The 24412-nt window shown below is 37.3% G+C and overlaps 1 protein-coding gene across 2 annotated transcripts in view; it reads right to left on the bottom strand.

The window, feature by feature from the left end:
* gpc5c (glypican 5c) overlaps positions 1-24412 on the bottom strand; it is a 145888-nt gene that overhangs the window by 108771 nt on the left and 12705 nt on the right. For both annotated transcript variants that reach the window (XR_009268972.1, XM_058764623.1), the window contains exons 2-3: positions 19629-19790; positions 1329-2047 (exon numbers count right to left, since the gene is read on the bottom strand). Coding sequence is in view for 1 of the 2 variants with exons in the window: in XM_058764623.1 (XP_058620606.1) it covers positions 1329-2047; positions 19629-19790 (881 nt within the window). In the remaining variant the exon portion in view is untranslated. The remainder of the gene's footprint in view (positions 1-1328; positions 2048-19628; positions 19791-24412) is intronic.

Here is a 24412-nt window from a genome sequence, read left to right as displayed (position 1 = left end):
CACCTAAGCACAGACACACAGGAGCAGTCTTCATTAATTTGCTGTCTTTATTTAACAGATAATATTATAGCGTTTGCCTTTCAATTTTTATATACAGTCAGCATTCAGACAATATGCATTTTAAACAAAAATACGCATTTTAAATAAGTCTATGAATACCTAATAAACATTTATTTTTTTAATACAATTTCTTTCAAATTGATTATTTTATTTAAATGATTTCTATTTTTTTTTACTAAAATAGATACAGATTTCACTGCAGTGATTGTTACTATCCAAACGCTTAGTCACACACTACGTGACAACTGTTGATTAGAAGGTTTGCGTTTTTCATCAACTTCTTGATTTGTGAAAAACCTTATAAGATCACAGAATTAACAAGTACCTGTGTAAAGCATAAAATGTCTATTTCACAGAATTTATATGCATTTATATATGTTCAAATTATAATTTTTTTTAATTTTTTTGGTTTTAAAATTGTTTCTATTTCTAAAACAAATATAAATTCCATTCACACGCTACATGACAACAACTGATTAGAGTGTTTACTTAATTTGTGTTTTTCCATCAACTTCTTGATTTGTCAAAAACGCTATAATAGGATTGCAGAATTTTGTTTTTTTTCAACAGAAAATTTTTCAAATTATTATGAAGTTCAAATTATTTTTTGATTCATTTTATTATTTGATTCATTTTCAAATTATTTATTCCTGTTTTTAGTAAACATTTTGTACCATCTTTAAAGGTGTCATATGGCGACGCTAAAAATACCATTATTTTGTGTATTTGGTGTAATGCAATGTGTTTACGAGGTTTAAGGTTTAAAAAAAACCTTATTTTCCACATACCGTACATTATTGTTGCTCCTCTCTGCACCGCCTTTTTGAAACGCGTTGATTTTTACAAAGCTCAGCGTTCTGAAAAGAGCAGTGTTCTCTGATTGGCCAGCTATCCAGTGCATTATGATTGGCCGAATACCTCAAGCGTGTCACGGAAATGTTACGCCCCTTACCACATTTCGAAACACACAACATCTCCACGATGTGGTGGCGGCAGCAACAATACTACAGCGAGAATAAAAGTTACGCCTTCCTTCTTTGTGTAAACATTTGGGCGGTGTTATGCAAATCTTCCAAAACAGTGATGTAGATTTGTGGAGGCGTGTTTAAATGAGGTGTTTTAGGAAGGCGTGGACGAGTCTTAACTCGTCACGAGTCACTCTGCTCTCTAAAATAGTATCTGCACTGGCCATAAAAAAAAAAAAAACACCCGGTCAACCACTGCTCACAGCATACAATTTTAACTATAATATGCATGCTAACACCCACCGTAGCAGTTAGCCTGGGCCCGTGGAGCTGAGCATAGAGTATGGCCTCCTCAACCTGACCTCTGATCCCCAGCAAGGCGAGCTCCAGGTTGTGCGCTCCGGCAACAATGTGAGTGAGATCCTGCAGCACTGTGACGTACTGTCTCCAGGGGTTGTGGAGCTCCGAGAGGCTAGCCAGGCATCCACGCATGACGTTGAGGCAGTAGCCGCTGCACGCCCGGATCAGGGTGAGTCCACGGCAATGAGAGCAGTAATGCATGCGTACCAAAGCGCGACTGCATTCCTTGGACAACTCTGCCGTATCGGTAACGTTCATTACTTCCAATCCCACACCGAGCGCCAGGCTGAGCACCCGGCCTGCCCGCAATGCACTTGCAAGCGTATCTGCCATTGCCTTTGGGTGCGCCCCAAAGGGATTAACGTCCTGCCTAGTCATGCGGAGACAGTCTCCAAGCTGGTTTGCATCAGAAGAGTCCTCGCTGATGCTCCCAGCCATGCCAGGATTGACAATACGAGTGTGGACTAATGGGAAGAGACTGTCAAAGAAACAGTGGACCGCAGCTTCAACAGAGACGTTGCCGGTGCCCTGGAGGAAGCGAGAAAGGTCCGTGAAGAGGCAGACGACGTGAGGGGAGATGGACGACATGAGAGAAGAGTATGTGGTCTCGAACAAAGAGGTCAGGTGATTCTGAGAGAAGGTGATTAGAGACTGGAACGTATCTGAAAAAGAAAGAAGTTGAGATATAAATATAAATCAATGTACAGTGCCCCTTTTTTTTGCATATTTGTCACACTTAAAAGATTCAGCTCATCAAACACATTTTAATATTACACAAAGATAATGCAGGTAAATACAAAATGCAGTTTTTAAATTATATTGCAAACGCCTGATTGCAGTTGTTGCTCCCAGGGGCGGCACAACCAGTTTTTAGATTTAGGGGGGCACTTACTTTTTCACATAGGGCCAGGTAGGTTTGGACAGCTTTTTTCCCTTAATAAATTAAATCATTATTTCAAAACTGCATTTTGTATTTACTCGGGTTATCTTTGAGCAATATTAAAATTAGTTTGATGATCTGAATCTTTTAAGTGTGACAAATATGCAAAAAATAGGAAGGGGGCACTGTATGTGTGTGTGTATAAATAAATTAGTAGTATTAACATAAGACACACACACACACACACACACAGTCTAAATACAAAAAACAAGCAGTGAGAAAATGCATGTTTCTTATTTGTCTAACAATAAGAAAGTGTCATTGAAAGTGAAGTGTGTAAGATTCTAAGCTACTAGCCATTGGTCAGACAAACAAAAAGCTCCACTGCAGAGTCATGCTATTGGTTGAGCTTTTAATTTTTGAACTATTGGTTTAAATTACTATTGGATCTTTTCTTCTGTATTGTGACAGACCTGGGGCCAGTTGCATAAACTGTTTAGACTAGTCTTAAAAAGTTAGTCACCTATTTTTTTTTCTTCAAGACTGGTCATAACTTTTTAAATTCAGTCATGAAAGGCTAGGTTGGTCTTATTTGTATTAGAAAAGTAAGACTGATTACCCCTTGGCAACTGCTAGTTGCTCATACTAGTTATTAAGACACAGTCTTAACTTAACATGGTGGCTAAGTTTATGCAACTGGCCCCTGAATGTAATGGATTATAAAGGGGGTAGGCCGGGGACTTGGTTCTATGCATCAGTTGTTGATTGGATACTGAGATGCTGGCATTGTACTTAAAAGTGGAGGCAGATGAATGCAATCTTGCCAAGGGCAGGGTTAAAGCAATTAAATGATTGAAGAAGTCCTGCATATATCACTTTGATTAAATGTTGTGCAAAAAAAAAAAAAAATGCAAAAATTAAATGTATGCATGACTAAGTATCAAAAGCGTTTCCCCACAAATTACAACAAAAACGACCCATTATTTTCTCCACTTTGTGTGCTGGGCTTGACTTTAATCAAGCTATAGAAAAAGAGACAACAATAGCAGCCTAAATAAATTATTTTGAATAATGTCTCATGCACAGGAAAACAGATGCAAGGGAAAGACTTCTGTGGTAAACATCAAGAAACACGAATGTCTGCACACTTAAATTAAAGCTCCAAACTTTATTTTAAAAAGGTGACATTGACCAATGACTTTTCATCAGGCAAAAACAAAAAAGTCCAGAACCTGCACCCAGCAAGGTATTTGGATGGACACACCTAATTGATATTTTTTTTCTCTTTAAAAACTTCAAATGAACCAAAAATAGAAGTTTGGTTATGGAAATATGATTCATTCACTTTAGAGATTTGTTCAAAAACCATGATCTGTTTGCAAATTAAATCAGTGTCAACACTTTTCAGATAAATCAACCTACAAACGGCTTTACTTATTAAAAGGATAGATCATCCAAAAGAAATCTAAAAATTTGTATATTTTTTTCCACCCTTGTGTTTTTGAACATAAACGGATATCTATAACAGAATGTCCAAATCTAAATTTCTCTTTTTTTTCATACAATGAAAGTGAATGGTGACCACAGCTGTCAGTCAATGTTTCACTCAATAATAACTTTCATTTTATTCTTTTCCTCACACAAGGCTATCGTAGCTTCAGAAACATGGTATATACCACGCAAGTCGTATAGACTATTTTTGCCATTTCTCTGTCATTATATTGGAAAAGTGCAGCATGAACATACTGTCTAGCTTTCTTTTCCACAAAATAAAGTCTATAAAGACCCTTTTCCAAGCTTAAAACAACATGAGGGTGAGTAAATGACAACAATGTTCATTTTTAGCAGAACTACTCCTTTAAAACCAGTCACAAAACGTCTGAGTTACGGGAAGGACAAACAAAAGAGGCAAAAGGAGACTGTGGTTTTTCTGTCGCCCTCTTTCTCACAAACACACATAAACACACAAACACATACACACACGTGCCTAAACTTGTGTTTGGTCAGTGGTTTGTTAATGCTGGGCAGCCTGTCTATTCAGCTGCGCTGTAGTCGAGCATGACCACACACACACACACACACACACACACACACACACACACACACACACAGGCTGTACCCAGGGTGCCGTTCTCTCTAAGGCCACTGATGTCAGACTGAAGGCATGTTAGGGGATGGAGGAACAGCGGCAACTGGACCGAAACTGAGACCGGTCAACACACATACAGACGTACATACACACACGCACACACACACACACACACACAGAAGCAGAGCTCTCCATTTCACTCCATAAGCTGTGGAGGCTTCCATCAGTGCCGTCACAATGGACCAGGACAACAACTAAACTCTCCCAATCACAACAGCTGTGGTTGAACACACTGTCCCCCATTAGGGGGCGTTCGCACAGGATGTGTTTTTGCATTCTGGCTGCACTGTTTTTTTAATTGTTGGTCTATGTACATGTGCATCACACAGACCTTTTTATTGTTGCATCATGTCTTGCAGTTTCAGAACCTTGTGGCATGAGTATTACATTATGAAGATGCCATGGTAAAAAGTTAAACTTTTGTTACACATCCAACTCAGTTTTAAAACTATAAGCCAATCAGAAGAACCTGGGGGCCTGACAAGCATCTTGAGCATTTAAATTGTGTGATGTGATTTTGAATTACTGCTATAACAGGTCTCATTAACAGTGTAAAAACAAACAACCATTTAGCTAAAGAGATCGAGATAAGAGTTGATATCAAACTACACTTTATACACCATATATATGGTTCAAAACATGGGCTAAAAAAAAGGGAAAATAACAATTTAAAATGCTTTTCTTATATTAATATATTTCAAAATGTAATGTATTCCATTGACACCAAGGCTAAATTTTCAACAGCCATTACTCCCTGGTTTCAGTGTCACATGATTCTTCCCAAATCAGTCTAATATGCTGATGAAGTAATTTACGAAAATATGAAGTAATTTATAAAAATCATCAAAAAGATTACTAGTACTGTTCATTGGTTCATGCGACAGGTTTGCTAAAACTGTGGAAGAACCATGCTGACTAGCCCATATTGTCATGAATTATTTTTCACCAGAACCTTACAGTGAGGTCAGTGATGGGGAGAAGAAACGTGAAAAGAAATTTGTCATTAATTCAAACTCATTTTGCCCATATGAGCACCATAGCTGATGTATCAGAACACATGCAAACCACTAGACCACTAAGACCAGCAGTAGCAAGAGTACTGTAGAAGGAGAAAGTAAGGAATGGAAAGGCCACTTGGCATGTCCCACTGTGTGTTCGTGTCTGCATATAAACCGTAAATGTGCATGCGTGTGTGTGCGTGCGCGTGCGCGTGCGTGTGTGCGTGTGCCCATATAGGCGAGATGGTTGGAATGAGAGCAGCAAACCACAAGCAGAATGTGCCAGTGTAAGGTTACAGCATTTCAGAGGGCAGCCTCATGCCACGAATGCTCTGTAAAAACGCCAGAAGTGGCATAGAGAGAGACAAGCAGACGGAGAAAGAGACAGAGTTGAAAGAGGTGAATTTGTTTGGCTTTGAGGCCTCACGCCACAGAACTTGGCCAAACTGTCGCCGGCCATCTCTGCCAGCAAATTTCTGTAGGGTTTTCTTTCATGTGTATACAAAAGTTAATATCTCTAAGTGTTTGTGTACATCTGAAGACAAGCTTACACAATGCACGACTCTGCAGATTTCAGATGGAATTAAACACTAATTCCAGGAAAATCTGGGATGATCCATATGGAGCTGCATGTTGGAAAATGGCATTTAAACATAAGACGAAAAAAAGAGAAGGAGAGAGAGGAGATCTCCCAGGAGAAACCCTCAGACACGCAGGAAACTTAAAGTCCTGTACAGTAACCAACAGTGGTCTGACAGCTGGGAAAAAAAGCTATTTGAAACCATTTGTTGCTCCATTAGTGCTTCACCATTAGAGCAGAACCGCCAGACATTGTTCATCTGATTTGTCAGATCTATTACTGGGTAAATTGAAAAGCTTAAAATGGCTTGTTTGTTTCATAAAGCACAAAAACATATTACTGATTCTTTCTTTTGGTTTGCCCTAAGATTAAGGATCTGGGAATGTTCAGAATGCCACCACACTAATCATAATATTTTAATATAAACCTCAAAGTATGAACATTTCTGCATGCATACGACACCCGGATAACCAAAAGAATTTGGTTCCAGAAGGTACCTGGGAAAGAATAAGACTATTAACAAAAAAATGAAATAAAAATAACGTGTGTAAGGGGAAAAAAAAAATGACATTACATTTGGTTACTTTTTTGGAAAAGAAAAAATATATTGCCCCACCCCCCAAATAAATTCAAAATAAATGCAGTAACAAAATAACAGATGAATCATATTATTGCCAAAGGATATGCAGTATGAGTTACAAGGAACGTATTACTGATATTATTGAGAACCTTACTGATCAGGCTTTGGTAAGGAAATGCTGCTGTATACCACAGTGTAATGCAATCAAACTGATCCTCAACTTCCAATCTGAAAAACCAGAAGTAATATGAAGTGCTGTCAGATCTCACAAAAAATAGATTTGAGTGAACCAATTGTTTCACTTTATGTAAAAATCCCAAATTATTTTAATAAGCAGACATTGAGGGACTGAACATCAGCCACAATTTTTATCATGTCTTTCTAAACTTATTATTTGATCAGCCTCTGAAAGAAAACTCTTTTTAAACAAAATTTGATTAAAAATCCAAAATAATCATATTTCTTTCAAAGATGACAAATGGCACCACTCTGAATTGCATGCCGTTTGCAAAACGATTGCTAATTTTCATTGAGAGGTGGTGATTTGAGGTGACATTACCAACTCAGAGCATTAATGATTCAACAAAGCTCAGCTAAATTCAACCTTTTACAAATGCACAGTGTGTGAATCCACCTCTTGATACTTTATTAGTTTAGTTTAAATGCACATTTAAACAAGCACTGAAATCATTTAATAACAGAAAAATACTAAAAATAGCAAACTACAGTTAACATTTATTTTTAAACAGTCCCACAACAATATCAACGATACTGCACAATATACTAAGCAGTGCACTAGTATTCCATTTCAAACCATTTCTGATTGGTCAGTTCCATGTCTGAATCCAAATGGGCTCAGAAGAGAGAAATAAAGGTTTACGATGTGCAGAGTCCAGAGGAAAGCAATGCTCTGTACGTTACTGGTTTGTGAGCTGGGCAACTGCAGTGTTGCAGTGATGCCAGTGAGCCAAGATGGGGTCCAGATTTACAGCCGTGTAATTGGATGTTATATAGCTTCTTAAGAGGGTCTACAAAAGGCTTTTAGAGATGACTAATCCACTTAATGACCAAGACTCATTTCCTAAACGCACGGTCTGCTGGCAAAGAGATTCTGCTTGATGAGTAAAACTGAACAAATGATGGTGGAAAGATAAGATACAGAAGACTTTTAAGGTGGTGTTGGGATAGTTAAACGTTCCCTGATGTCACAACCCACAGCGGTGGATGTTGTTTTCCAATAAACATATTGAAATTATAATCTAACACAATTTTAACCGGATTCAATTGTAAAACTGCTTGTTTGATCCTGTAAAACCTGATAACCAACAGTGACCCACTTTTGTCACGGCCAAGATTCTACATACAAGGCCATGCTGCATTCCTCAATGACCGCGGTCATCATTCAGAGCGTTCGGCAGTCCATCATCTGTCGATCATCTTCCACCCCAGAAAGCCCCGTAATCCAGCCAAGGGCTTGTGTTTCATATGGGTCAGACACAGATATGAGTTCATCACCTCTGTAGGGGGGCTATAAAATCCCACTTTAATTAGTGACAATACATACGTCCCGGTCCTCTGACTAAAACAGCTGTGATGAGAAAACACGTCACATTACCACATGCAACTTCTGCATGAGAAGCCGAAGAGCGGAGAGCAATGAAACTGAAAAACAGTTACAAAGAAACGGAGAGAGAACACGTTTGCTTTGCACTCCTACAAAAATTGAGATTGGATTCGTTGCTGTGAGTGTAGCTACACATTGCTATTAAGGTAATTAAAGGTGTACAAAAGAAGCGGTCTTATTGGACTAGTTCTTAAGTGTTAACATGCCCACAAATACGAGTTTCAGTCCAGACATTTCTGATCCCATTACTTGTTTTGTCGTCTCTATCCCATCCCAATTTTATGACTGATAAATCATATTACAACCAACTGTAACCAATCACAACTTTGACAAAATAAAGGCAATCATATTGGCTTGTATTCCTAATTTAAGTCACTTTGGATAAACGCATGTGCTAAATGAATAAACATGGCTACTGTCCAAAAGTTCGGCATGACTAGGATTTTTGTAAGAAATTTAAAAATGAAAGTTTATTTAGAAAAGATGCATTAAATTGATTAAAACTGACTGTAAAGTCATTTATAATGTACAAAAGATTTACTTCCATTTAAAATGTTCTAAATTTCTGTTCAAAGAAATGTGTGTGTGTGTGTGTGTGTGTGACAAATGAGGACATTATTTTGTATAATGACGAGGATATGACATGGGTATTATTAGAAGGTGACTTTTCAGGACATTACCCCATGTCCTCACTTTTCAAAACGCTTATAAATCACACAGAATGGAGTGCATTGAAAATCTGAAATAGCACAAAGTTTCCTGTAAGGGGTAGGTTTAGGTGTAGGGTTGGTGTAGGGAAATAGCACATACAGTTTGTACAGTATAAAAACCATTACGCCTATGGGATGTCCCCACTTTTCACAAAAACAAATGTGTGGGGGGGGAGGGTTCAGGTACACCCTATGAAAACCTTTTGAGCGCCTATGGAAAGTCCCCATAAAACATGGAATGTGTGTGTGTGTGTGCACGCGCGCACTGGTATATATGGTTTATGAGGACACAAATGTGTATAAGAACATAGATACTACAACGTAAACATGGTTTATGAGGACACTTCCTGTGTCCCAGTAAAACAAAAGGCTTTAAAAAAACACAAAAAAAAAAACATACAAAACGGTGTTTTATGAAATTCAAAAATTGCCAGTAGTTTCCCTTAAGGGGTAGGTTTAGGTGTAGGGTTGGTGTAGGGCAATAGCACATAGTTTGTACAGTATAAAAACCATTACACCTATAGAGAGTCCCCGTAAATACCAATTTTAAATACCATTTCACAATGCTATTCCAATATTATTGTATTTCACTGTGTTTATAATTTAACACGTGACCCTGGACGACAAAACTGAATAAATAAGCTGAATAAATAAGCTTTCCATTGACGTATGGTTTGTTAGGATCAGACAATATTTGGCCGAGATACAACTATTTGAAAATCTGGAATCTGAGGGTGCAAAAAAATCTAAATATTGAGAAAATCGCCTTTAAAGTTGTCCAAATTAAGTTCTTAGCAATGCATATTACTAATCAAAAATTAAGTTTTGATACCTTTAAGTTAAGAAATTTACAAAATATCTTCATGGAACATGATCTTTACTTAATATCTAATGATTTTTGGCATAAAAGAAAATTGATTATTTTGACCCATACAATGTATTTTTGGCTATTGCTACAAATATACCCCAGCGACTTAAGACTGGTTTTATGGTCCAGGGTCACATATGCATATCTGCTCTCAATAAAAGTATCCCACTGAAGGCATTCTTCTGCACCATATTGAAATTAGTTACTCAATCTGCTCAAATCTGAACCCAAAAACGCTCTGTAAACAAACATATGCAAGTACAGAAGGTTAAATCAACAGCACTTAATGCTACACATTAGGAGAAAAACTAGACGTAACCAACTGTCCAGAACTGCTGCAGACACTCCACACCCTCCCCTCAGCAGCGTCTTTGCTGTCAGAAGGGAAACAGGTGGAGAGTGCAGAGGAACGTTTCACCAATATCTCTCTCATCAGATCGCAATTAAAATGGCTTCCTCGTTATATCGAAAGTCAACTAAGACAAACAATTCCTGAGATGCCGGATACAGTGTGTGTGCACATGTGAAAACACAGAGCTCTCTGGAGGATCTGGTTAAAAATGAGCCTGCCGATCACTGTGCTGATCTTAACATCTCAATAATCATTCACTTCTGAACTGGCCTTGATTGAGCAAGAGTCTCTGCAGTCTAGCAACAATGTGGTAAATTGCTGTACTGGAAAACTACTGATTTGAAATAGTTGTGTTGCTCATAATTATACACATGTGTGTCTTTAAAAATATTCAAGCTTGAAATGCAAATGCTGGGTTTTTAACCTACATCAGACACATTTGATTGTAAAATGGATTGCTGTGGACCGTAGGTCAGTGATAGATTGATGTTTGACAATATATAAATAAAACACAACATTAAAAATTAATGGCATCTTTTGTCATGTCTATTCAGTTATTTGCTGGTCTTTATTATTGTGAAATATTTAAAACTAATTAAGTTAAGTTATTGACGTATTGTCAAGTATGGTGACCATACTCGAAATTAGTGCTCTGCATTTAACCCATCCAAGTGCACACACACAGCAGTGAGTAGTGAACAAATGCACACACACACAGTGAACACACACCCGGAGCAGTGGGCAGCTATTGCTCCAGCGCCCGGGGAGCAATTAGGGGTTCGGTGCCTTGCTCAAGGGCACCTTAGTCATGTATCGAAGGTGGAGAGAGTGCTGTTCATTCACAATCCCCACCTTCAATTTTGAATACTTTTAAAAATGTTATTCATTTCTGTGATCAAAGCTAAATTTTCAGCATCATTTCAGAAATCATTCTAATATGCTGATTTGCTGTTCAAGAAACATTCATTATTATCATTATTATTATCTTCAATTTTTAAAACAGCTGACTACATTTTTTCAGGATTCTTTGATGAATAGAAAAATACAAAGATTAGCATTTATCTGAAATAAAAAGTGTTTGTAACATTATACACAGACATATATACATATATCATTTTGGGGGCAGGGGGGATTAATACTTTTATTTAGCAAGGATACTTTAAATTGATGATAAAGACATTTGTAATGTTACAAAAGATTTATATTTCAGGTAAATGCTGTTCTTCTGAACTTTCTATTCATCAAAGAAACCTGACAAAAATTATGCTCAGCTGTTTTCAACAACAATAATAATAATAATAATAATAATAATAATAATGTGCTTTTTGAGCAGCAAATCAGAATATTAGAAAGATTTCTGAAGGATCATGTGACTGGAGTAATGATGCTAAAAATTTATCTTTGAAATCACAGGAATAAATTACATTTTAAAATATATTCTTATTTGAAATAGTCAAAATGTCACTATTTTCTGTTCACCAAGCCTGCATTTATTTGATCCAAAGTACATCAAAAACACTTCTTTAAACATTAAAAATCTTACTGTTCAAAAACCTTTGACTGGTATGCTGCTCTTTTGAACTTCAAATTCATAGAATCTTGAAAAAAATAAAAAAATCTAAAAAAAAAAATCAATCAATAAATAAAAAATAAAAAAAACATTAGGCACAACTGTTTCCAGCATTGATAATAAGAACGTTTAGAGTTGAGCACCAAATCAGCATATTAGAATGATTTTTGAAGCATCATGTGACACTGAAGACTAGAGTTTGAAGCTGAAAATTGATATTACTTTATATTGAATTTATATTAATTATAATAATATTTCACAATTTTTTTTTTTTTTTTAATATATTTTTAATAAATGCAGCCTGGGTGAGCATAAGAGATTTAAACTCAAAAAAAATTTAAACTCAAACTTTTGAACGGTAATGTTCAAATTTCTATTATTGTTTAATAATAGCCCTAAATACTGACTCGCAACAAATCAAAGAATTTCACTTCGCTTAAAACCCTGGGAAAAGTCTGGTCAGGTTTTGAGTACCTCAGATTGAACAGTTGGAAAAAGTGAAAGACTCAACTGAAGGCAGAAACGCTAAAGTAACGAGGACTGATGATCCCTTAATTCCAAAATAAAAAATGCTTGTCCCTTCCAGCTGAACACTTTCTTCTAGTTCCAGCTGTGCAGACATCTCAAACATGTTCTGTGATGATTGGTGGCGGGTCGTTCTCATGAAAGGTCCACCATGCTGTAGGAAAGACTGAACAACAGGAAATCAAAACGCCATCCCTTCTCTGTCTCTCCCTTCCAGTATTAGGACAACCTAATGATGTTGGAAGAGAAAAGGAGAGAGGGTGGAGAGTTTGAGCCATGATTGGGTTTGGATCATGTGTTCGGTTGTCCGTTTCAGTCTGAGGTAATGAAGTGAATAATGAGACATGAAGCAGCTATAGACGCCAACCTAAAAGCCGTGTGAAAGCAGCCACAATGACACTCTGGAGATGATACCACTCCCTTTCTCCTCAGACGCCCCCTGGCCTACACACTACTTGTACTCCTATTTCCTGTCATTATTTTCCTTTTAAACATCTCTCATTAGTGGTGTTTGTTAAAGTAAGCACCAACATTACTATAGTCATACTTGGAATTAGTCATCTGAGTGTTAAATTTTGGTGCACAACTCACATTTCAATACACAACGACCTTGTAACACCCAAATAAACAGCCAGAACACCATTGGAATTGCACAGGCAACCAACGCCCTAGCATCTTGTAAGCCACTCACACATTCTTCAGAAAATATAAACTAACCTCAAACCTTTGAATGGTAAAGTAAAAATGTATTTATTTCCAATTTTGTTTATCATTTTAGAACAAGGACTCCAGCTGATCAACCACTAAGCCAGCTTGGAACAGCTTAATGACCAGCTTTCACAAGCTAGAAACCATTTACAACCATCTACCAAAAGAAGGTTGTAATTGTGATTTTATAGGATGACTTTTCCTTCTGGAAAAAGTCATATAGGTGGATGAACCAGCCATTTTATGGAATATGATAGCCTTTTTTCTGCTCCAAGGTGGTCTACTAGCTTTATCATGAGACTACAAAATCAAAAGCAGGCCCATCACCTGGTAGTCCAGTTGATCGCCTAGACATGATTGGACCACAAGTTAGAATCTGTGTGAAACAAATTAACTACCACTTTAAACTAGTTTTTGAGTCCGTTTCACTTACAAAGAAAAAGTTTAATTCACTTGTTTTGGGGGGGGGTGTTTGCTTCACACAATTGTTCTCATGTCTTGCATGGTTTCTCCTTCTGGAAAAGGTCATATAAGTGGATGGACCATCTGGTTTTTGGAATATGGTAGCCTTTTCTGTTTCCAGGTGGTCTACTACCTCTAACTAGCTTTACCATGAAAGTCTACCAAATCAAAAGCAGGTCCACCACCTGTTAATTTCCATAAATAATAAGCTAGTGTTGCGGTCCTACTCGCCCTGCTCCAAGCAGGATTCAAACTGCGGCGTGGGAGACGGGCGCTCTAACAAGGAGGCTAAAGGCCACGGCCTCTAGCATCAGCTGCTAGAGCGCCTCTTGAGATCGGGGAGTGAGGTTTTTTTACCTGCACAGCACTTTCCCGCTGGCCTCTGCTACACTAGAATCTATGTTAAACCAATTAACTACCACCTTAAAGTAGTTTTTGAGACCTTTTCACTTCTATGGAAAGTTTAACTCGCTTGTTTTGATTTTTGCCCCAAGTAATTGCTCTCTTTTCATCTTATGTTGACATGTCCAGAAAAACTTTTTTCTTGTGTTTTTTCCTCACTGAAGAGCTCAGCGCACCTTCTTTAGGGGAGGGCAGACAGAGCGTCACTCTAAATCTTTCTCTAACCTTTGTTAAACAACAAAAGAGTTAATTCTGTCCTGTACGGCAAACAACAAGCCAGCACCATTCTCTGAACACCAGCGTCCATCTCACGACAGCTGGTCAGCAGGGGACGAATGAGATGTTTAGAATCCTCCATTCCACTGTTACCATGGGAATGACATAGCAGGTGCACTGCGTGTGAGGCTGAAGCCACTAGATTTGCTCAGAGGTACGGAATGAGCATCACTTCCTGTCCCAAGCCCACGGCTGACATCAGGCGTTGGGTTTGGGTCAGTCTGTCAGTTCAGGCCAAACTGTCTCTCTTATTCTCAATCCTTTTTATTTTTCTCTTTAGGGGACACAAGTTGTGGTCCAGGGCCAGCTAAGGAAGTAAAATGGCAAGTTCAATTAGTCAGTGGATAAATCTACCCTCCAAAAAGGCCAAATGATCTGTGGGAGGAGGACATATAAGAGGAGGGGGATTCCTCGGAGACTTTAAGAGTCATGCAATCGTTGATGAAGACAAGGGAAAGACGAATAACAACAAGAGGAACAAGAGAATGAAGGCCAGACAGAACGAAAGACTGAAGGAGAATGAGCGAGTGAGAAGGGTTTCCTCACAGCACAACTGGCATGATGCCACCAAAAAGGCATCTGCTGTGACTGCTGAGCAGTAATGAGGTTTTTACTGGCACTTTCCATGTATACAGTACACTTTAGTGTCCTATGAAATTTTTTAAAGCACTGGAGCCCAAATCCCATGCTTTTTGTTGTGAGAACTCTAAAAAATAATGTGTTGGGTCAAAAAAAAGAACTTTTTGCATCAATCTTTTTGAGTTATGACAACTTCTTAAAAATTATTCAAATAATTAACCTTAGAATTTGTAGCATAAACACATTTTTCTAATTAATTATTCAAAAAAGTTATTCTAACTAATTGAGCTGTGGCCCCAGAACCAATTAAAGGGATACTCCACCCCAAAATGAAAATTGTCATTAAATCACTTACCCTCATGTTGATCCAAACCCGTATAAGCTTTGTTCGTCTTCAGAACACAATTTCAGATATTTTGGATGAAAACCAGGAGGCTTGTGACTGTCCCATTGACTGCCAAGTTAATACCACTGTCAAGGCCCAGAATAGTATGAAAGACATCATCAAAATAGTCCATCTGCCATAAGTGGTTCAATCTGAATGTTATGAAGCGACGAGAATACTTTTTTGCGGAGGAGACGAATTGTTGAATAAAGTCATATTTTTGTTTTCTTTGCATACAAAAAGTATTCTCGTTGCTTCATTACATTCAGATTGAACCACTGATGGCATGTGGACTATTCGGATTATGTCTTTCATACTTTTCTGGGTTTTAGTGTTCCAAAGACGAACAAAGCTTTTACGGGTTTGGAACGACACGGGGGTAAAGTGATTAATTCATTTTGGGGTGGAGTAACCCTTTAATCTTATCTTCATTTCAGTTCAAATCAACAGCTGGCATAGCACAATGCTAAATGCTAGAAACTAAGCATGTAGCTATATTTAATGAACAAGTAAATCATGTTAATAAATTGAATCTTATTTAAAACTGTTACGCAAATTTTGAACAGTTGTCAACAGACATGCTTTGTGCAGCCAGATGGTGTAGTTACAGCATCTGCTAGCAGGGGTAAACAGGGAAATGTTAGTCTTTCACCTTCTTTCACTGACAATTTGTTAAAAAAAAAAAGACAAAAAATACTTTAGATTTACAGGTAATTGCAATTCAAGGGTTTCGGACTCTATTTTGTACCTTACTTGTGGAAAACGCCACTAAATTTAACATGTATTGATTTTCATTCCTGAACCGTGTAAACATCTGGGTTCTCCTCTCATTTATCTAAAGTCTTTATGCAACATCCATCTGTTATTTTGCACCTCTTCAAATCTCAGAGGGAAAATGGAGGACATAACATAGAAACGCCCACTCGTGCACTTACACACGGGGAGAAAGAGAATTAGTCAATGTCATTATGAACCGCAGTGAGGAGACGGAGAGGCCTGACTGCTGCTTCTGGGTCTGCCTTTACTTTATTGTTTGCCTATCATTAGCTATATATCATATACTGTCAAATGCTGAAATGACCTACTAAGTTTAACAAAATATGCAGTTTAAAAACAGAGTACACTGTGTGAAATACAGTATCCCACAATGCATTGCGCAAGACTTCACCTGTCATTTCCATATGACAAAAAGAGCAAAAGCAAGATAAACTGTGCATTTCTTAAAAATTGTTACTTGACTCATTTAATAAGCATACTGCTAGATGTTAAATATATTTTTAAACAAAATATAATTAAGCAAAATAACTGTTTTTTTAAAGGGGCAGGTTTAAGTGTAGGGCAATATAATATACGGTCTGTACAGCTGAAAAAGCATTACGCCTATGGAGAGTCCCCACAAGGATAGCAAACCAGACGTGTGTGTGTGTGTGCGTTTTGTGAAAAGTCAGGACATAGATTTGTATAATGACAAAGGTATGACATAGGTATTACAAGGTGAAGGTGACTTTTCAGGACATTGCCCCATGTCCCCACTTTTCAAAACGCTTATAAATCACACAGAATGGAGTGCATTGAAAATCTGAAATAGCACAAAGTTTCCTGTAAGGGGTAGGGTTAGGTGTAGGGTTGGTGTAGGACAATAGTATATACAGTTTGTACAGTATAAAAACCATTACGCCTATGGGATGTCCCCACTTTTCACAAAAACGAACATGTGTGTGTTAAAATGTTAAAACTATACAGTATACATAATCACACATGCTATTTACTACAGCCTAATTTTCATTAGCATCAGATTAAATTTGGCAGAGTAAATGTCATAGGTGCATATAGTATATACTGTAGCTATACACTAGCGTTTGATTCCTAATGCCTCTGAATCCAACCGAGCTCAGCAGAGAGTAATAAAACAAAGACAGGATCTTTTAACGAACATTCCAAACAAAGCCTTTGTCTATTAAACTCATTTTCTCACCGACTGCGACTCAACATCCCCTTTCCAATGTCTCTTTAATCCTGTGATTCCTTTCTTAGTCTGAGATGATCACAGAGAGCACAACCTATTCTTAATAACTTAAATCCTTTATTAATATACAACAAAACACACCCACTCTCACGATGAAGCTAGACAATTAGAATCAACTGTCTACTGAACTTCCTGAGACAAGAACCCACACAAATGAGAAGAGACAGATTCACACACACAGCGACAGAAACCCAAACAAATCACATGCCTTCTAACAATACTCTTATATTAATGATGGAAAACCTCAAATCATCATTCTAATTAAGTTTTACATTAAGTCTGTAATCCGATATGATGTCTGTATGCCACAGGGTAATTATTAATCCATGATGGAGACAGCAAAACAGACACTTGACTCTCACAATCTCTTGTATTGTTTACAGAAACAAATTCCCACAATTACTACAGATATGTTACATACTATACTTTGTTCCTAAAGGGATATTTCACCCAAAAATGAATATTTTGCCATCTACTCATCTACCACAATTACCTACAAAAACAAACACAGAGACATTTTTTTTTGTGGTTATTATTATCTGCTTATAAAGAAGAAAGAACTTTCTAGATCTTTGAAACAGCATGAGGATGAGTTTAACATGCATTTGGGAATGTAATGTGTGCAATGCTTTGTGTTCAACATTCACACAAATTCCAGCATTTTTGTGGACAGAAGTTTATAGCATTTCACTAGATTTGTAATGAGAAGCATATGTAAACCTGTTGTCACCTAAACTTAAAGGTCTTCCTGCAGTTTTGTGCTAAAATTAAAGCTTGAGGGTTTAACTCTTGCAAGTGAAGAAATACTATAGTCTACTATAGCATAATTGTTTTACAGTACATTTGTATTACAATAGTAATGTATTTGTGTATGGATTTCCCACCAAATTAAACCTGACACCTCTAAAACCACATATCAGGATAAGGGGAGAACTCTAATGAGATATTTCTAATGAAAATTAAACCGCAAATCCTAGTGTACCTGAAATGTCCTAAATATCCATGTACTAATTTAAATAATTTACTATATATTAGGCAAAAACAATCATCCTCGCCAACCTCAAGAACAATGGTTGAGAGCTCTAAATCTCCACAAAGACTACAGATTTCACCACTCTTTCAAACACAGACACCACACACACATCAGCATCCGTAAAAGGCAATCAGCTCTATTGTTTGAACATTCCTGATTACTGCATGTGACCTGTCGACGGCGAAACATTCTGCGCATATCTCCACATCCGAGACACAAACATTAGAAACACTTTACTGGAATGCAATGAACAATCTGTGCTGTCAAATGGGCTTGGAAAGACAAAGGCATGATTGAAGAGCATAACCGAAAACTATGTATGTGGTTTGAACCCCCCTTGTGAGATGCAGTACGTGTGGGAGTATGTGGCCATTTCTGTGGCCGCAGATCGTGTTAAAATGAGCGTATCGCGAGCGCAGGACTGAAATAGTGTATGTGAGAGCTCATTCATTCACACCGAGGCTTGATACTCATGAATGAACTGACAGAAGACCTTAATAACAACCGGTGCTCTCTTCCAAAACACACACAAGGCTGCATACAACTGAGATTCTTTAAAGCTCCACTGCCGATTATGGTTTGGCCACTGGGTTCGACACTCGTGAGAGTGTGGGCAAGTACTCTAAATTCCCCTTCTAAAGAATTAATGCAGTAAAACCCAACCAAACCTCATATAACTATACTTCACAGAGTATAATCTAATATAATTAAGACTAAATGCTTCTGAATGTTTGCAGCTAGTTCATACTTTCCTAAAAAACACATCTGGGGCTTTAATCAAGACGATGAGAAGAGGCTTCCTGTTCACATGCAATCATAGCCAAAGATGAAGCTCTAAAGCAGCTCTACCAATCACAGTGCCAAACCACACTGGGGAAGAAAAAAAAAATTATGCCATTTCTACCAATTATACAAGTCAAACTACGGGCAAAAAAGACAGGTACACAGAAATAGCCAACCCGTAAATTTGCCATCTCTCCATCCATCATTGGAGAATATAGCTTTATTACCATCTGCTCCAAACCTAACCAATAGTGTTAACAAAAGAAAATGTATATAATGAAGTGATCATGCTTTTTTACCTTTTTTTCCCCCAAGTTTTCTGCGCTCTTTTATATTGACTCGTGTTTTATGGGACTTGAACTAGAGCACTCTGCACTGCAAGTGCAATGCTGTATTAATCATGTTAATAGGTCATACCATAGTATTGGGCAAGGAACCATGTGGAAATAAGTCTAAATTAACAAATAACCTGCTCCTTAATCAGAATTTGTGTGAAAATGAATTAAATTAGCTGGAGTTTTACTGATACTAGTGGTCATGCCAGCTGTAAACTGTAGTGAATTGTATGTATAGGAACATTTCTGCAAAAATGTAGGCTGAGGCAGTCTTTCCAATGAGCATGATGCTTTATCCATATAAACTCATCCCTATATCCATCAGTCCATTACTCTATGCATCTATCCATCCATTTCACTTATCCATTCACCCCTCTATCATCCATCTAATCTCCCATCCATGCGTGCATCTGTGTACCCTGAAAGGCGGCAGCATGTGCTGAAATGAGATATTTCAGCTCAAAGCTGTATGATCTGATGTTCTGGGTGGTGTCTCTCAGGACTGCTGCTCTGTAGCTTTCTTCCATTCTTCGCGTACAACATGATGGCCCAGCGTGCTTGCATATCGACAGGTCCACATCTACAAGAGAGAAAAAAGCATTTGTTAGACAGAACTTGAACAAATAACATTAGTGACACTCTCAAACCAAATTAAACCTGCACCTGCATCCCTATTCACACAAATTCATGCAACTATATATTCAGCGGTTGAGTGTTATGGAGGCTCTGCTTCTTGCATTGGAGGGGGGGGGGGGGGTATAATGAAAACTGATCCTCAGAAAGCTTTTGCACTCTCTTCATAGCTGCAACTTAATTACCCAGGATGCACGAGGTGCTGTGGGTCCCAGAAGACTTAAGTCAGTTCAAGCAGCATTGAACCCCACGCCCCCATCTGCCTAGGCCTTGTGTGGGCATGTGAACTTTGTATGACCAATATCCCTACACTCCAAATACCTTGTATTTCCAATCGCCTGAGTTTACAATGTACATAAAAAACAAACAATCATCTTCTAAATAACATCACATGCTATTAAACCGTATTTTAATACACAAGTGGAATAATGTTTTCTGCATTTACCACTGCAAACATTCCGAAATGGCTTCCAAGTTAACTTTCCAAAATGGGAAAAACCAATTATGGTGTACTCTGAAATATTCCAATTCATTGTGTCACTCATTATTCACAACATTATGAAATGACATGAAATGTTCGCTTACTGTTTCCATAGCAAATTAAATTACATATAAGGTTTAAAAAAATTGCCATTTTGATTTTTTGCTGCTGGGAAAATCTTACTATAGCCATTTTCAAAAAACATACCTCAGTGTTAAACTGTGTTTGGATACATGTTCCTCTCCTTCCCAACATAGGCTGATTTAGGGCTGGGCGATATGGCCCAAAAAAGTATCACGATTTAAATCAGTCGATATCGATAATTATCACGATAAATGTCAAATCTTTATTTCTTTCAAGTTTAAAGCCAGATTTTTGCTCCAAAGTGAAAGTTGTAGACATCAGACCATTAATTTTCCTTACCAAAATAAATATCTAAATAGAAAAATGTATTTCTTAGTTTCTGCATGTTCTGATGAGTGATACTGTTTCAAATCAAGAAACAGGTTTGGGTTGCCTGACAATATTAATAATAATAATAATAATAATATCATCACTTTTTGTCTCTTAGAAATGCACATCTGATAATAGCTTGAGTTAGGATGCAGAGGTAAATTTTTGTTCATTTTCAAAATCAGTAACATCTGTAAAAATTGTAGCAACCTCAGTTTTATATGGTTAAATTTACCAAGGTTTTTTTTTTTTTTTTTGGTAGCATACATTTAAATCATTTTAATTCAAACCATCAATACCATGGTAAAAATATAACTATATGGTTTTTAGGTAGACTATTTGTATGAAAAACAGTAGTCTAAAAACATTCAGTATAAATGCACATACAGTGGTGTGAAAAAGTGTTGGCCCCCTTCCTGATTTTTAAATTTTTTGCATATGTCACAGTCAGAAGATTCAGATCATCAAACAAATTTCAATATTACACAAAGATAATGCAAGTAAATACAAAATGCAGTTTTTAAATGATGATTTCATTTATTAAGGGAAAAAAGCTGTCCAAACCTACCTGGCCCTACATGAAAAATTAATTGCCCCCTCCTATTAAATCATGAAAGAACTGTGATTAACCACATTATTTTAGAAAGCCGAGTTAAATTTCACTAGCCAAACCCAGGCCTGATTACTGACCTATTGAATCAAGAAATCACTTAAATAGAACCTGTCTGACAAAGTGAAGCATGTTTAAAGAGCAACACATCATTCCGCGATCTTAAGAAATTCATAAACAGATGAGAAACAAAATAGTTGACATGTATCAGTCTGGAAAGGGTTATAAAGCCATTTCTAAGGCTTTGGGACTCCAGCAAACCATGGTCAGAGCCATTAAACTTGGAACAGTGGTGAACCTTCCCAGGAGTGGCCAGCCTGCCAAAATTACTCCAAGAGCACAAAGACGGCTCATCCAGGAGGTCATAAAAGAACCCAGAACAACATCTAAAGAACTGCAGGCCTCACTTGCCTCAATTAAGGTCAGTGTTCATGATTCAACAATAAGAAAGAGACTGGGCAAAAACAGCATCCATGGGAGAGTTCCAAGGCAAAAGCCATTGCTGACCAAAAAGAAGATCATCAAACTAATATTTAAATTAGTTTGATGATCTGAAACATTAAAGTGTGACAAACATGCAAAAAAAATAAAAAAATCAGGAAGGGGGCCAACACTTTTTCAAACCACTGTATGCTATAGCTTAACCACACACACATACTATAATGATACCATTACTCCTGTGATAAAATTCAATGTGAATATCTCACATTTCTGCCACAATACCATGGTGCCTTGAGTGTTATTACAGTAAATCCATGATAAATAATGGCGATGTGTAGATTGAAAAGCCTTCTGACTGTCTCGGTGCACACAGTGTTTCTCCTGTTTGGCTTTAAACTTTAAACAGAGTTGTTCGTGTTCTTCGCTGAATTCAAGCGCTTCACACTGGATCTCACTGCGCTGCTTAGTGCTCGCGTGACAACTGCTCTAGTGAGCTCTGAGTCTGAGCTTGCACCGCGCTGCAGTTTGAACTTTGATCCGAGCGGATGTGGCGCGATTCAAATGAGTCGCGCTGTTTCGTTCCGCTTTTGACGCAAACATTATATCGAACTCTTCATATCGTTTTATCGAGGAAAATTATAATCGCGATAATTATCGTTATCGAATTACCTAGGCTGATTGGAAAAAAACATGCCTCTAAATACATTTTTACAAAAAAAGCACGTATACAATTCATACAATTCGTATACGTATGCATTTCCGTCTAAAATTAAATACCAAGGACTTTTACTCCTCACACAAATTATGATTATAGGGGCAGAACATATAGATTAATTAGTCTCACACAGTTCCTTGCAGAACTATGTTATGACCTCAAAACGCTTTTGCTAACTAATTTTAATGTTTTCATCACAATAGCCATCTTCATATGTATGGCCCTTCTGAAATAGTAATCTTGCTCGGTAGCTCACCTAGTATAGCACTCTAGTACGAGTCCAGTGAAACACAAACCTTGATAAAACAGTTAAAGGACTTGTACAAGTGAGGTAGAACACGTGTTAGTGTAGCTAGGTGGTACATTTTTTTCTAACAACAGCAATAACTTTTTAGCGCCACTCAACAGACATTTCATTTCCAATCTGCCACAATACAGGAGTAGTTGACATATCAATGTGTCCTATGGTGTGACAGAAAAATGTATATATAAAAAAAAAACTCTAACATTGAAGATAAACCTCTCTCATGCTATTTGTGTTAAGTTTTTTTTTTCTACATTTTTGCTATGCCACACCATAGGACACAGTCCAATTTTTATTTGTCAACTACCCACATACAAAAACCAGCATACAAAACACTGCCAGATTCACGTTCAACTGTTTCTGTTAAAACTGAACACACTTTTAGTGCCACCTACCAACCATTTCACTATAACATATTTTGATTTTAAAGAAATATCGACACAGGCACATTTTTCCATTGAGCTTGGGTTGCTTCCGTCTTGGATCCCTGCTGAAAAAACCAATAGTACCTGAGAACCCTCCCCAAAACACAATAGAAAATGTAATGGTTTTAATGGGAATTGTATTGGTTTTAATGGAAACTATAATGGTGTCTACTGGTATGTGATGGATTCTATTGGTGGGATGTTAAATCCTATTGCACTGTAAAAAAAAAAAAAAAAAAAAAAATTTTACCAGCTTCAGCAGAAAGTTTTGTGGGAGATTCTCAAATTTTTGTTGTATAAACTTTAAACGACAAGTTGAGAAAACTCAAAAATCTGCTGAAGCTGGTTGCCTTAAAATTTTAAGTTGGCTCAACTTTTTTTTTTTACAGTGTGGAAAAATGCCCAAAACACACTACAAAAAGGAATTTTGTAATGGTTTTACTGGAAAAAGCTAATGGTTTATAATGGTATTTTAATGGAAACCATTAGAATTTCTGTGATGGTTTCTATTGGGCTTCTATTGTTTTTTTTTTTAGCAGGGATATCAAATATCTTCAAATAAAATCATGTCCAGTGAAAACAAAGCCCAAGATACACCACAACTAAACATTTTATTAAATCTACTAAACTAAACATAAACTTCCCCAACACAAAATAAACACCTATTCAATCTAAACAAAACCTAATACATGTGTGTTTAAGAGTGTACCGTATTACCACTGATACTGTAATCCAAACACTCTGCTAATACTGTGAATAATTATTACCTTTGTTAAAGAAAGAGAAACACACAGCAAAGGAAAGATTGAGATATACAGACTGGGCTGGCCGGCCGTCCGTGATGACTGATGTTAAGGCTGTGACGAAGCTTCATTCCATTTCCATGCTGTACAGACATCCGCTATGCACTTTTGAGACTGTAAGTCACTACTGTGACTCATTGGACATTAATGAAGAACTTTCTGAGATTGAGTTTCACTAGCCGCGCAGGCAGACAGACCTCATCTACACCAGGAATCAGGTCATCAAATACCAGTAAAAACCACAAGCACCTGCTCTTCAGGACACCGTGAATAACAGTGGTCTGATTTTAAAAACACACATACAGGTACATGTGATACGATCACAAGCCCTCAGCTG

Source organism: Onychostoma macrolepis, chromosome 02 (genome assembly GCF_012432095.1).
Source record: "Onychostoma macrolepis isolate SWU-2019 chromosome 02, ASM1243209v1, whole genome shotgun sequence".
NCBI lineage: Eukaryota > Metazoa > Chordata > Actinopteri > Cypriniformes > Cyprinidae > Onychostoma > Onychostoma macrolepis.
This window is presented reverse-complemented; position numbering and strand designations above follow the sequence as displayed.